At 45.7% G+C, this 15,994-nt stretch overlaps 1 protein-coding gene across 5 annotated transcripts in view; it reads left to right on the top strand.

Annotated features, from left to right (window-relative positions):
- The first annotated feature begins 421 nt into the window (after positions 1–421).
- AKAP7 (A-kinase anchoring protein 7) overlaps positions 422–15,994 on the top strand; it is a 536,627-nt gene continuing 521,054 nt past the window's right edge. For all 5 annotated transcript variants that reach the window (XM_029594580.1, XM_029594582.1, XM_029594577.1 and 2 more), the window contains exon 1: positions 422–795. In XM_029594580.1, coding sequence (XP_029450440.1) covers positions 612–795 — 184 coding nt within the window. In that variant the 5' untranslated portion in view covers positions 422–611. The remainder of the gene's footprint in view (positions 796–15,994) is intronic.

A 15,994-nucleotide genomic window follows, 5' to 3' on the forward strand; every position in this document is an offset into this window, starting at 1 on the left:
CTCGTGCTGTTTCTCTCTGCGGTTACGGTGAATTTGATTCTGGAATTCCAGAAGTCAGAGCTTATTTTGCAAAAGCTTTTCATATTAAGAAAGAATTTGTTTCCCTACAAGACACAGACATTAACTCAAGCAGGTTCCTGCTGTCCCTCTGGGATATTAATTCCACACTAGCGTTTATATAAATATTGTAGCCTTTCCCTCTATGATAGTACAACCCGGGGGGGGGGGGGGGTGTAGGACAGCAGCTGCTCCAATTCATGAAGGGCTCGAAGAAGCAACCCTTTGATCAGCCAGGTCCATTCAAATTAAATGGTAAGCGTAACAGTGAGGCTGCCAGAAAGATGGTTTGGGAACAGCAGGAACTGGCTAATCTCACGTCGCTTGTCCCGGGCGTGAGGAAGTTTGGCCCCGTTCTCGCTCCGTCAGCAACAGAGGGCACCTGACACCCTCCGAGCTCCGGCGCCGCAAAACTGGCAACGGTGCCCGGAGGGAGAGCTGTGAGGAAGGCAATCCTTGCATACCCGGGATTAACGGGAGCAAGGAGCCTTGTGTCGGCTTGTGACGTCACCAGGGAACGCAGTAGTTCTCTCCCGCCTTCGCTCCCGCACCTCATGCTCCGATCACTGCTCCACCTAATCTGGTCTCCCCTGCATCTTTCCCGCGCAGGCCATTCGCTTTCCTTCCCCCGACGGAGGGCATCATTCATTCTTCCTCTCACACAAATGGAACCGATAGGAAGAAAACAAGTACTGCCAGCTGCTACTGCCGCAGATCGCCTGGAGCAAGCACCTCGAGGTGAGCTGTGGCAGGTCTGCGCCGGAGCAGTAGCAGGGGGTGGGGGCGTGACCATTTGAGTGCCGAGCACAGCGGCCACGTGACCGGCCTAGCTCCTGCAGAATTGCTTTCTAAATGTGTTCTAGACGTCATCGTGCCACAGCCGATCAGTGGGCGCACGTAGGCAATATTAAATTTACACACATTCCAATATATGCACTTCTGCCTGTTGATTTTAGATGTCCTTACAGTTGTTGTGAGGCAGTGGCGTACAATGCACCTCCGGTGCCCGGGGGTCAATGCATTTGTGTGCCTCTCCTGTGCCACCCACCCATCCTTCGTGTACCTATGCTTAAGGTCACAGAAGATCAGTGGTATCTCTAGACAGAATAATTTAGTGGGTGGGTGGATGGTGGGGAGCCAAAATGACATTTTTTCATATCACACCCACCCAACTCCATAGTATGGCCCCCTGCTTTAAAATTGGCTATTAAATAAGTCTTAATAAGAAAGTCCAAAGGTTCTTCTGTATGATTTTAAAAAGCTGATTAGTTTCACATTTCTAAGTAACACTACTATTAAAATTATTTGATACCCTCACTCATCTAATATTATATGGCTATGAGAATGAAGTCTGGAATGTATACAGGAAGGAAAGAATGTCATTAAAAATCCTGCACCTACAGTTCTGTAACACACTGCATCCACAGAAATTCTCCCAACTATGGAGCTTGGATGTTTCCCATATAGCTAATCATACAACTTAATATTTTCAAATTCTGGTGTCATCTCACAGTAATAGCAGCAAAAAAACACCTTCCACTGTCAGACATATTGTGACCTAAACAAAACCCTGCAAAAAAGATACTCAAAATCTATATAGTAAACGTATCATAACGTAACAGTAGTAACACCAGGGACTCAATTCCCTACCTGTGAAAAAGCACAAGTAAATATTACATTGGGTCCCAGGATACCAATACACCACCTACTGGGGAAACAAAACAAACACGATTGCTATAGATCCCTACACAGACACTACATCCTGGCAGAATCTCTCATCATGGTCACATGCATAGAGCAGAGACAGACTCTCACCAAATACAAAATAAAGGGTCACAAATTAGAACCAGCAATATGCAGACAAAAACTAAAATGGAAACCCCAAGAAGCTAGACTCTATGTGAAACAATGGAAAAACAGAACCACCATTCCTCATAAAACAAACAAAATCAAGAAACGTAAAGTGTTGATTATAATAGTAAAACCATACTAATAAAATAATATTTTAAAACTACTGACAAATAGAATATCTTCTAAAATCATATACTTTTTTTTTAGTTTCCCAAGCATGAATAAAATATTTCTGTTGCGCTGGGAGGTGGACCCTTGACCTGGTGCAGGATTGGTAGGCTCCCTGGTTGGACCCAGAGAGCGCCTGCAACCAGGAGGCGGAGCACAGAAGGAGACAGAGGCTAGCTGGAGCTTCACCAATAGCAACCCGGAGTTCCCTCAGATTGAGCCCTTGGTTACCCGGGCCGCCTGGTCTTAGGTGGGCCTCGCAGGATCTCCGAGAGATAAAGTTCAGAAGTGTGCCCACCACGAACAAGGGTACACGGTCGATGTTTAAGTCAGGGAGTCCAGGAGCCAGAGAAGGCCAGAGCAGAGTCTCTGAATGGAGAGTGAGGATCAAGGCCAGAATCAAGGATAGCGTGGTCAGCCAAAGCAGGGGTCAATACCAGTGGTCAGTCCGTGGATAGTCAATCAGGCAAAGGTCAGGTTCCAGGCGGTGGTCAGACATGGTCAGTGTTCAGGCAGAGGTCAGTTCCAGGCAGCGTGCAGACGTGGTCAGTGGACATGCAAAGGTCAGTTCCGGGCAGCGTTCAGACATGGTCGAGGAAACAGACAAACTACAACCACCACACTGCTGCTCCTGTCCAGGCCTGAGATGCAAGGTCGTGGGCTGAAAGAGTTGCAGTGTTGTGTCCTGCTGTGTTCCCAACACTGCCAGATAGTCCACACTACAACAAGTACACTGTTGCTGCCTCCACGGCCCGAAAAAACAATCCAAGGGTCACAAAACTTGAATGCTCAGTCCTGCTGTGTTTACAAAATCATTATAGGAGCCAACATACACTGACAAAATCAGCCTGCCTTGCCCTTAGCAACAGGGACCAACATGCACTGACAGTCTCTGCCTGCCTGAAGACGTGTCCCCATCCACCAAACTAGGGCTTGTCACTCCCTGCTGCCTCCTGACTTGGCCCCATCCACAAACTGGGGTCTGACTCAGCTTACTTCCTCTTGACACATTCTCAAGAAAAATACTGGGACCTGACATTATAGGGGTCTGACAGAACATCCAGTAGCAGCCTTTTTCTTCCATACCCGAACATCAACAACACAGGGGTCTAGCAGCAGATCCTGCAGCAGCCTTACACTAAGGTACCCCTACACCAACAGCACAGGGGTCACATCTAGCAGAAACCTTTCGGTGCCATACACCTCACACCATCTTTGGGATGCCTGCTTTCTTGCAAGCACAAGGGCAGGGTCATGACTTTACCAAGTTTCTCTGCAACCTGAAGCCACTTCTGAGGCATGACTCCGCTGAGCTCCTCAGCCTCATTTTCCTCAAAATCTACCTCCAAGGCATGACTCCGCTGAGATCCTCAACCTTCTTTTCCCTAAATGCAACTGGGTAGGCATGACTTCACTGAGTTCCTCTGCCTCTTATTCCCCAAAATCCACCTCCGAGATATGACAGCTTTGAGCTGTTCTGCATCCTTTTCCCCAAATGCAACCGGGTAGGCATGACTCCACTGAGTTCCTCTGCCTCCTATTCTCCAAAATCCTCCTCCGAGGTGATTCCACTTAGTTCCTCTGCCTCCTATTCCCCAAAATCCACCCCTGAGGTATGACCACACTGAGCTCCTCTGCCTCTTTTTTTCCAAATGCAACCTTCTAGGCGTGACTCCGCTGAGTTCCTCTACCTCCTTTTCCCCAACATCCACCTGCGAGGCATGACTCCACTGAGTTCCTCTGCCTCCTTTTAACAAATTCTGCCTCTGAAACATGACACCGCTGAGATCCTCTGTGTCCTTTACCCAAATGCCATCACTGAAGCTTGACTCCAATGACTTCCCCTGCCTGCTTCACCCCACAAAGTTGTTGAGGCGAAGCAGGCAAGGGGAGACATGGTAGTCATACCTCAGTGGGGGAGTAAACACCATCCATGAGGTCTGATTCCACTGACCTCCCGTGCCTACTTTGTCTCCAAACAGTTGTTGAGGCAAAGCTGGCAGGGGAGGTCAGTGGAATCAGGCCTCAGGGGTGATGTTTGCTAAATACCACTACTGAGGCATGAATCCACTGAGATCCTCTGCCTCCTTTTAACAAATGCAATCTCTGAGGCATGACTCTACTGAGCTCTTCTGCCTCCTTTCCCCCAGATGCCACCACCGAGGCATTACTCTACTGACTTCCCCTGCCTGCTTCATCCCAAACAGTTCTTTAGGGGAAGCAGGCAGGGGAAGACACTGGTGCATGATCTCACTGACCGCCTCTGCCTGCTTAGCACCAAAGAGTTGCTGGGCAACTCAGGCAGGGGAGTTCAGTTGAATCAGACTTAAGTGGTGGTGTTTGCCAAATACCACCACTGAGGTTAACTCCTAACTTCCCCTGCATGCTTCACCACAAACAGTTGTAGAGGTGAAGCAGGCAGGAGAAGTCAGAGGAATCAGGCCTCAGTGTGGTGTTTGACAAACAACCACAGGGGCATGACTCTACTGAGATCCTCTGACTCTTCTACTAAAAACCAACACTTAAGAATAACTTATCCTTTATCATCCTGGATTCCTCCAACCCTAACCACTGAGGCCTTTCACAGCCACGGCATGCCATATTCTATACATTACCAATGAGGTCTGTAACTTACAGCAGCTAAGGCATGCCATGTTACAACCCTTGCCAACGAGGCTTGTCATTTTCAGCTATGGCATGCCATGTTCCGATCATTAACACTGAGGCCTGTCACAGATATGGCATGCCATGTTGCAAATATTACCAATGAGGCCTGTCACTGCTATGGCATGCCATGTTCCAACCATTACCATTGAGGTCTGTCACAGCTATGGCATGCCATGTCCCAACCATTAATACTAAGGCCTGTCACTTATGGCTATGTCATGCATGTTCCAACCATTAACACTGAGGCCTGTCACTTATAGATATGGCATGCCATGTTCCAAACATTACCAGTGAGGCCTGTCACTTACTGCTATTGCATGCCATGTTCCAACCATTAATGATTAGGACTGTCAGTTACAGCATGCCATGTTCCAACCCTTGCCGATGAAGCCTGTCATTTACAGCTATGGCATGCCATCTTCCAACCATTAACACTGAGGCCTATCACTTATGGCTATGACTTGCCATGTTCCAAACATTACCAATGAGGCCTCTAACCCTTGCTGATGAAGCCTGTCACAGCTATGGCACGCCATGTTCCAAACATTACCAGTGAGGCCTGTCATTTACAGCTATGGCATGCCATGTTCACCATTAACACTGAGGCCTAACACTGAGGCCTGTCACTTACAGATTGTTATCTTCTGCTCCTCCAAAGGGGAGGAGCTAGCAACCTGTTAGCTTTTCCGCTCTGAGTTAACAATCTGTTATAGGAGCTGCTAGGAACTAGCAGTCTGTTAAGAGATGGACTGCGGAGTAACAATCTGTTAGAGTCTCTGCTAGGGTTAGCAATCTGTTGGCAAACCATTATGGAGTTGCTCCCCAGAGGGGAGAAGTCAGCAACCATATAAGATCTGTTCTTCCAGAGAGAAGGAGTTAGTATCTGTTATGGATCTCCATACAGAGTGGCAACTTGATATACGAGAGTTCCCCTGAAGGGAGGTGTTGGCCATCTGTATGGTTCCTGCTAAGAAGTAGCAATTGGTTATGATACAGTTCCTGAGGAAGGAGATGTTAGCAACATTTGAGGGTTAGACTGCAAGGTAGCAGTGTTGTACTGAGCACTCTAATGTAGAATGGTGAATCCTTGGGCCGATGGCAGATGACAGCGCCCTCAGGAGGATATCATGAGAGGGACCACCGACTAGGCTGGAGTATGGAGACAGACATAGATAGTTCTTTATTAGACAGGTAGTAGAACCACCAGAGGTGGCAGTAGTGAGCTGATGTGCCCGGCAGGGCTGAAGTCCCTCAGATCCTGGAACTTCTATCTCCGGGTTTGCTGAGCTGTAGAGAGAGACTCATAGATAGTGAGTAGACAGGGTATGCTGGATACATAACCAGAAGTAGATGATACACTCACATAGATTTAATAAGATGGCTCAGTAGCTGGAGAGAGTTAGGCCCTCGAGGAGCGAGTACCTGGTTCCAGGGATAGCTCTGAGAGAGCAATGGTAACTCATAGTTATCTATCTCTGTAATGGTTTCTAGGCAATAGAGAATAGTTAGTATATTCAGGAACAGGAGCCTCTAGGCGAGTACTGGTTCTTATATGCAAACTGAAATAAGAACTCACAATATCTGTATATGAAATAGCTTCTGAAATAGAAGAGAGTCTTCTAAGGGTTTTAGGAACATGGGCCCTCGAGGAGCGAGTACCGGTTCCTATCTGCAATCTGTAATAATAACTCACGATCTCCATATCTGCCATAGCGTCTTAGAAGAGAATCTTCAGAGTTCTAGGAACATGGGCCCTCGAGGAGCGAGTACCGGTTCCTATATGCAAATGGAATAGAAACTCACAGTGTTCACGTCTGCGATCGCTTCCAGGCAATAGGGAGTCTTCTGAGTGTTCAGGGACATAGGCCCTCGAGGAGCGAGTACCCGATCCCATCTTAGCAATCTGAAAACAAGAAGAGAGCGCGGGGCCCCCGAGGAGCGGGTACCCCTGGTAAGTTCGAAGAGGCAGAGCAGCGGAGAACGAAGCGGGTCGAGATGATCCCCGCAATCAATCCCTTGCTAACTCAATTCGTAAGCGTAAGCAAAGACCTTTTATGTTGGAAGTGGATGACGTCACTACAGGGGGACGCCCCTTGCTGGTACAAACTTCGGAGCTCGCGCACTCCCTACGTCATCAGGAACATGGCAGATCCGCAGCGTCAGGCCAGCCCGGGGACTCCGGGAAGAAATGGCGAGGAGAAGCCACGGCAGCAACTGTCCATCAGACCCGAAGGGAGTCACCTCAGAGGTAGAGAGGGTGGAGCGAGGGCAAGAGCAGGCACGAATGCAACACAGATATAGCATGCCATGTTCCAACCATTAACACTGAGGCCTATCACTTACAGCCTCAGCATGCCATGTTCAAACCCTAACCACTGAGGCATTTCACTTACAGCTACAATATGCCATGTTCCAAACATTACCAATGAGGCCTCTCACACCTATGAAATGCCATGTTCAAACCCTAACAATTGAGGCCTGTCACGTACCACTAGAGCATGCCATGCTCAAACCTTTACTGAGGCCCTAGCCATAGATTGCATTGCAAACTTATTGAAACACTCCTTAGGATTTTTTTTTTTTTTGTTATTAACGTTTTATTGGATTTTGAAAACATTATAACGCTTTTACAACCAAGATATAATAACAAACTTGTTACATAAGTAAACGTGCTGCATTCACCCCTCCCCACCCCTCCCCATTTTCTACTAATTTCAATGATACAAAAGACTATAAGCTTCTAAGTGGTATGAACGTAGATAGTGTGTTATGAAATGAAAAAAACATTTTAGATCTAATAATTTGTAGGCTCTGGCTGTCTGAGTGTCTAGTTGACAATTATCATGCTTGTAAAGAATAAGAAATAAGAAATACTATTGAGTAGGCATGCCGGGCTTACAAAATCATATAAACAACCAGCTACCCCTCATTAACTAGAGCAGAGAGCAGCTTCCAAATTTTATGAAAGGTGGCTAGGGGATTATTCTTAACTGATGTAAGAAAATCTAAACATTTTGTAGCATAGATGCGACTCAAAACTTCTGACAGTACCGGAGTGTTCTCCGATTTCCAATAGGAAGTGATGGTAAGACGTGTGGCAATAAACACTTGTAGGCAAAATCTCTGGTGTATTGTGGATAACCCTGGGACAGGTAAATTAAGCAGCACCGAGCTCATGTCTGGATCAAAGTTTACTTTGAGAAGACCACCATATGTGGATCGATTCACATTTTCTCCAGCACAGTGTCGATTGGGTGGGATATATTCTATGAAGTTTTTCGAGAGTGAGTGCCATCTATAAATCATTTTGAAAGTGTTCTTGTAGTTTAGTAGAGATGGAACACTTACTGGAAAGAAGATATATCTTCCTCCATGTTTCAGGGCTTAATGGTTTCCCTAAATCAGCCTCCCATTTGGTGATAAACGTGGGAGTACTCAAGGGTGACATCAATAGCAATCCATACATTTTGGATATCATACCCCTGAGCATTGATGCGTGGTTGCAGAGATTCTCAAACATAGATCTAGTGGGGGCGCATCATATGCTTGTGCAGTATAGCTCTAACAAAGTGCTTAACCTGCGCATAGGCTAAGAAAGATGTTGTTCCCAAAGAGTATTTTTGGATAAGGTGATCCATGGAGAGAAAGTGCCTTGTGATAACATATGGCCTATGTTTTCTATCCCTGAACTGTGCCAGCTAGCGAAAAAAAGTCTGGTATCCAGCTGGAAACTGTGTGTTGTGGAATAGGCATGTCTCTCCAAGTAGCCCATACCTTTAAAGTAGTGGACGTAGCTGGAAATATATAATGTATTGGGTGCCAAAATAGGCGAGATTTCCAAAATAGTGATTGTAGGGGCATAGACCCTAATGTAGATTGTTCTATCTGTATCCAACATTTATCATAATCTGAGCGATGCATATCAACTAGAGCCCTGAATCGAGATGCAACATAGTATAATATCAAATTAGGAACCCCCAAACCTCCAAATTTTTTATGCTGTTGCCTGACAGTGCGTGTAACTCTAGGGGTGCGATGGCACCAAATGAAGTCATATATCTTTTTCTGCCATTTGCGAAGTATAGCTGTTGAGAGATGTATGGGGAGAGTGTTGAACAAATATAGTAATCATGGAAGGACGTTCATTTTAATTATCGCAATGTGGCCTAGCCAAGAGTGTAAACCTCTGTCCCATTTTTCTAAATCCTTCCCAATGGTCCTCAGTAATGGCACGTAATTGTTATCATAGTAGTCCGATATACTGGGGCTGAGGTAAACTCCTAAGTATTTAATAGTGGACTTAACCCAGTGGAAAGGTAGTTGATCCCTAATGATTGTGACCTCCGAGTTAGGGAGATTAATATTAGCAGTTCTGATTTTTCTGCATTTACTTTAAACTCTGAAGCTTTGCTAAATAAAGATATATCTCATTCATAAACCCTGCTAATGAATTATAGGGGTCCGAAAGGGTGAGCATGATGTCATCAGCAAACATTGAGATTTTATAATCTGTGTCCTTTAGCCTGAGGCCTTTAATGTTTCGATCAGACCCGATTCTGGTGGCGAGGAGCTCCAAAAAAAGGGCAAACAAAAGGGGAGAGAGGGGGCAACCCTGTCAGGTTCCTCTTTCAATCGGGAATGTCGTGCTGTAATCCCCGTTCACTCTCACCTTCACCATTGGGGAAGAATACAACTGCCGCAGTCATGATAAAAAATAAGGGCCAAATTGCATTTTTTCCAGTGTGGCGAACAGGAATGGCCAGTGAACGAGTTCTATGGAGAGGAGAACCATTGGGATACAATTTTGCTTTCCCCACCAAACTAAGTCCATGATCTTGCAGACATTATCGGATGCTGTGCATTGTGAAACAAAGCCCACTTGATCTGAATGAACTAGTATGGGAAGAATGTGGTTCAGTATAAGGGCTAGTATTTTGGCTAACATTTTCAAATCCAAATTAATGAGGGAAATTGGTCTGTATGATCCACATAAAGAGGGATCTCTGCCAGGTTTGGCAATAATAGTAATACCTGCTGTATTTGAGTGGGGGTGAAGTGGTTGCCCTTCCCGCAAGTTAAAAAAAGCGGCTAGTGGGTCCATCAGTGTAGTAGAGAACGTACGGTAATATGCACTTGTGAATCCATCTAATCCTGTGGCTTTATTAGATTTTATAATTTTAATAACATAGGCTATCTCAGCACCTGATATAAGGGCATCTAAATTTTTCTGTTGTTTTGTTGTTAGAATAGGAAGTTTCACATGTTCCAAATACTGGTCTATATCATTTGCCTTAATTAAGGGATCTTTCCTGTAGCGGTTGGTATAGAAAGTTGAAAAACATTGTCTGATATCAGCAGTGTCAGAGCATAACTTCCGCGAATGGTCCTTAATTTTAGAGATTCTGTTTTGGGTGTTTTGGATTTAAGTTAACGCGCCAAAAGATGGCCTGCCTTAATACTCCATTCAAAGTGAGCTTGTTTATTAAGTTCCAATATGTGCAAAGGTTTTGATCTTCTAACTGATATAATTCTGCTTTCGCTGCAAAGAGTTGTGTATATATCTTATGAGAGTGGGACCTCATATGCAGGCATCCTAAGTGCTCAATTTTTGTGTGTAAAGATTTCCGTAATGTGTCCTGCTCTCATTTAGTGGCGACAGCTCTGGAAATAAGCAGGCCTCTGACCACCATCTTGGAGCACTCCCATATCGTACCCCAGAGGCAATCACAGGGAGTATTACATGCAAATTATTCTTGTATCTGAGATTCAAGTTTGCATACAAAGGCTTTATCCTTAAGTAAGGATTCATTTAACTTCCAAGCATGACAAGATCTCTTATGTTCTTGAAAGGACACGTCAACTGGGCTGTGGTCGGACCATGTGATCACTCCCACTTCAGTGGACTGAACTTGAGGCAGCAGAGTTTTGTCTATTAGGAAGAGGTCTATATGAGACTATTGTTATGTGAGCAGAATAGAAAGTGTATACCCTCGAAGAGGGGTGGTAATTTCTCCACACATCTATGAGGCTCCAGTCCGATATAAAGGTAGTTAATTTACGCCTGACTCCCCCTCCAAAATATTTCAGAGATGGTGGGTTTAATAGAGAATTATCCAAGGTTGGGTTTAGGGTGATATTAAAGTCCTCTCCCACTATCAGGTAGCCTTCCATGTGTGCCATCAATATTGCTTGGATGGAGTCAAAGAAAGGCTCCTGTTCAGAATTGGGAGCATATATTGTTAGGAGAGAGAAAATGGTGAAATCTACCCTTATTTTAATGAAAACAAAACACCCCCTCCCCCCCTGGATCTGCAATGCTAAACAACAGTTCATGTATTAATCCTATGGATATAAAGATACCTGTCCCGGAGTAACGGTTAGAATTCATGCTGGCAGCTAAATACGATGAGGGTGTTGTGTCGGAGGTGGACTCTTGGGCCGAGGTGGGGTTGACGCAACCCGTAGGTGAGGATCTACAGGTCCCCATCGTTGGCAGGTGGAGTCGGCTGATAGGCAGAGGCTGCTGGAGCTTCACCTATACCAGCCCTCGTTCCCTGTGGGTTGAGCCTTTGGGTGCCAGGGCTGGCAGGACTTAGGTGGGCCTCGAGATAGAATAGCAAGAGAGGTTGGTTCAGCCCAGAGACAGCAGACGAGGGATGGTGTAGTCCTACTCTGGATTGGGTAAGGTTCTGGAAACTCGGGCGCCAATGAAACAAAGGCAGACTGAGGGCGCTCGAGCAAAGGTAGGCGGAAGCCTAATAAGTCCATGTCCAGGGAGTAGGCAAAAGAGGCATCCAATAGTAGGCCAAAGTCAGGGCCGGCGGCAATCCAAGGGCTGTGGCAAGCGATGTTGAGGTCTGATCACAGAGATAGTCAATAGCGTAGTCAATCGAAGCTGAGGTCTGATAATGGAAAAGTCAATTGCGTAGTCAATCGAAGCTGAGGTCTGATCGTGGAGGAATCAATAGCGTAGTCGGACAAAGCGAAGGTCAGGGTCTGAAGATAGGCAATACATGGTCAGGCGAAGCAGAGGTCTGGGTCTGGAGATAGGCTGTAGCATAGTCAGGCGAAGTGAAGTCAAAGTCCGTGTAATCAGTCTGAAGCATAGGCAGGGCAGGAAGCAGGAACAGCGAGGATCAGGAACGTAGAGTAGAGACGAATCTCTTAGCAGCAACGAGTACTCGACCAGCGAGGAGACCTGTTGCAAAGGCAACGCTATGGAGCGGGGCTTGATCTTAAGTACTATGAAGAGGTTGACGTCATCATCCGGGGCCACGGCCAGGTTCCTGCCGTGGTCCCTACATAAGGATCAGCGATATGCGTGCGCGTCTAGGGAGGGGCGTGGTGCGGGTAGTGGCGTCTCTTCACGGGCCGTACGGAGAGGCCCGATGAGCAGAAGCATCATGATCTGGAACGCTGGGGACTGTAGCAGAGCTGGAGGCATCAGAGCAGATCCGAGGTTGGAGCTGGTGGCCCACTGTTGCTAGCGAGGAGGAACCAGAGGCTGGAGTCCTTGTGGAAAGGTGAGGGGACCAAGCCCACGGGTCTGCCGCAGGCAGCACGCGTAACAGAGGGTATTCTTTATAATTAAAAACGTACTCATAACGCTTACGCAGGTGAGTTTCTTGCAAGAAAGCTATGGTCACGTTGTGGGATAGTAGTTCATTTTGCAAGAGATATCACTTCTTATGGGAGTTAAGTCCTTTAACATTTATAGAAAATATTTGTGCCATTTTTAGAGAAGCATATAAAGAATAATAACCCTCCCATTTTTGCTCATGCACGGATCTATCAGCCATATAAAATCATAGTTATCTATCACATAATCATCACTATTAATAACAGCATTAAGGAAGATGTAGAAAACGGAATCCCAAATCCTCTGTCCAGTTTGGATCCACTAAACCCTCCACGCGGATCTCTACCTTTGGGGGCATGAACGCACCAGGAAAGCTGCCCGCCCGAGGCAACCACCACCCGCCTTAAGTGAGGTAAATAAAACTGTCCAAGTTCCAGTTATATACTTATAGTCATAAATAAACAATGGTTTCCCAGAGACTATACCAAACTATACACTAGCGAAATCTGTAGTAGTCAGCGAGAGCACATTGGTGGTCATCCTTGCTCGTCTGATGTTGACCCTGCTGCTGCAGCTCGCCTTCGGGCTCGGCGTCCTCCATCTGTCCTTTGTCATTTCGGGGGCTGAATGAGCGGTGCCTGCGCCAGGGTTGCAGAAGGTGGAGTGAGATTTGCTGTTAGTCCCGCTTGTTTGAAGGCTTCAATGGCCTCCATAATTGTTTTGATGCTATATGTTTCCCCTTCTCCTGAAAAATCTATATAGGATCCCTTCCTGGCGGAGGGCCTGTGTAGCTTCCCGAAGCTGGTAACACTTACGTAAAGTGATAGGGGCAAGATCCTGAAAAATTGAAAATGTTACCCGTTCCAGGTCCAGTCCTGCTTTGTTTTAGCAATATTCATAATCTCTTCTTTTTGAGCAAAGTTATGTAGGTTGAGTACTATGTTCTCTGTACATTTTCTTGTTGTGGACCCAATGCTGTGTGGGCTCGCTCTATCTTTATAGCAGTGGGGTTCATCGTGTTGGAAGTGCCTTGGTCGTAGTATCCTGGAATGTACCTCATCCAGCCCCATGGACTTGTCCACATTCAGTTTTCCTAGCTCTTCCCATACATACCCTTCTGTAAAAGGAGTTATGTCTAGCCCATTCCTTTTTACGAGCTTGTTAACCAGCAATGGTCTTTCATCAGGGTCTTCTTTAGTCAACACAGAACTAATATTTCCACCATTTCCTTGTTTGTCTTGACACATTGCTCCTCGTCACCTTTCAAATTCACTATACCACTTCGAGCTTTCCTTCTTTCTCTTATATATCTGAAAAATGTTTTGTTACTTCTCTTTATCTCTTGGGCAATCCTTTCTTCTCCTTGACCTTTTCTGATTTCTTTCTTCGTCTCCCTCCAAACTATACTGTCTGATGATCACTTTGCCTTTTGTGATGCCATCAACTGTTCATGACACTTTTGTTGGGCAGCCATCCTCTTTCTAAACCTCGAGGTGTTCTTCCTCCTCTTACTGCTTCTTTCATTCACTTACATTGCATTAGAGAACTCCTGCCAATCCCATAAGCCTTATACCCTTTTGCGGATCCTTACGCTACTTTATGCCACTTTTTTGATGCCACTTTGCCATTTTCTAAAGTACCGTGTGGCTCTTTCTCTCTTTTGATGATTTCTTCTCCCAACTCTCATGACAACTGATATAAAGTTAACTATATTAGAGCATATTATAGACAATAATAATTCTCCCATATGTTTTAATAGAAAATGAATGGAAATAATGAAACAAATAAACGAAAAAATGTTTTTCATATTGAAACTAATGAAACAAATATGGGTCTCAATGAAACAAATGAATGAACCAAAATCAAATTTTTTTTGTTCTGCACATCTCTACTAATAATTAATTAAAAAATTTTTACCTTCGATGTCTGATCTTAGTTTTCTAATCGGTTGGTCACAGACTTTTTTTCATGTTCCCTTTCTTGGTCTTTTGCCAATTCCTTTTACAGAGTCTCTTTTTTCCTGTTTCTTCTCTCTCCACCTGTCTTCTTCCCTTCCTCCCTCAAACATATACTCAGGCTCCCATTCTCACATGCTGTCTCTCTCTCTCACACAGACACTGGCTTTCACTCTCACATGCTGTCTCACAAACCCATTGCTCTCACTTTCAAATGCTGTCTCTCTCACATACACACTGACTCTCTCTTTCACATGCTGTCTTTCTCACACACACACACAGGCTCTCTCACTGTTACATACTGTCTCTCACACATATACAGAGGCTCTCACATGCTGTTTCTCTGAACATACAGGCTCTCACCCCCTCACACAGTCTCTCAACTCACTCTCATACACACACACACACACTCTACAGGGCCTCAGCCTCTCTCTTGCCTCTGGGCCTCCTCTTTGCGGGTCCATGCAGTGGCCCTGATCTTCTCGGGATGCCATGAGGTGGGATCTGTAGCGGCCCTACTATCAGTCCTCCTCTTCCCAGGTCACTGCAAGGTAGGATCTGCAGCAGCTCTGTTACAAACGCTGCTTCTCTTCTGCACGTGGGCCAATGTTCCTCCTCCTCCCTGTCTGCGCAGTTTTAGCAACATTTTTCTTCTGGGGCTGCGCAGGCAGGAAGGAGAAGGTGCACCTGGAGGTTTGGAGGTGACTTTTTCTTTGCTCTGCCAATCTTCCTTTAGTGCGCAGCTGCGAGAAAAGTTGTGCGCGGCCACACATGCACGCAGCTTAGAGGGAATAGTGGCCGGCATACAGCATAGGAACAGCATGCTTAGCTGCTCAGCTACTGATGGGATGAGGTCTACCAGCGCCGCATGGGCCTCCATATGTTGGCCATCATTGTCCCCTATGGCAATGCACCTCGGGGCATTGGCCCCCCCCCCCTGCCTGCCCCTCGAGACGCCACTGCTGTGGGGGGCACTGGGACAAATTTGGGAAGCCCTGCCCTGGAGACTGCCTTAAAAACATGCTTGTGTTTTCTACACAATCTGGTATTTATAATGCTGAGAAAAGTGAGAATACACCCATCAGAAAACATTTGGCTTCAAGGTCAAACCCTCAAATGACTCACAAATTTCATCCAAAAAAATAATTTCCTTTGCCTTCATTGGATATGGAGCAATAATGCTTATTGGGTCATTTAGTAGCTCTGGGCAAATCTGTTCTTCAGTTAGTATACAAAAATATGTTGCCACATGACCCAGGTCAACCCTAACAGGCAGATGCATTTCTGGTTTTACTTAGGTTGCCAACTCTGAGACCGATGCAGAACAGTGCGTTCAGCCGAACACATAGATTTATCTGCTCTGGAACGTGTATTTTCTTTGTATAGGACTTAATGCTGATGCAGCAAGGAGTTTTGAATGCAGAAAATGTGCATTTCTAAACGGGAATACTGCTTAACATCTTCTCATTGAAATCTCATGCAAATGAGAGCATTAAACAGTACTCCCCCATGCAGAGAGGTTTGCTGGCAATTACCCAGGTTTTCCTAATGCTGCAAACTTAACTCCTGGGCAGAGATGGAGCTAAGTTTCCAGTGCTGCTGCACTGGCACTTTAGAACCCTTAAAATCACTTGAAAACAGGCAAGAAAAGAAGTCAGAATTTATCAGGCTAGTTGCCTCCACTTAGCAGGATAAATACGGACTTATTCAACTATCT

The sequence above is a fragment of the Rhinatrema bivittatum genome, chromosome 3 (assembly GCF_901001135.1).
Source record: "Rhinatrema bivittatum chromosome 3, aRhiBiv1.1, whole genome shotgun sequence".
NCBI lineage: Eukaryota > Metazoa > Chordata > Amphibia > Gymnophiona > Rhinatrematidae > Rhinatrema > Rhinatrema bivittatum.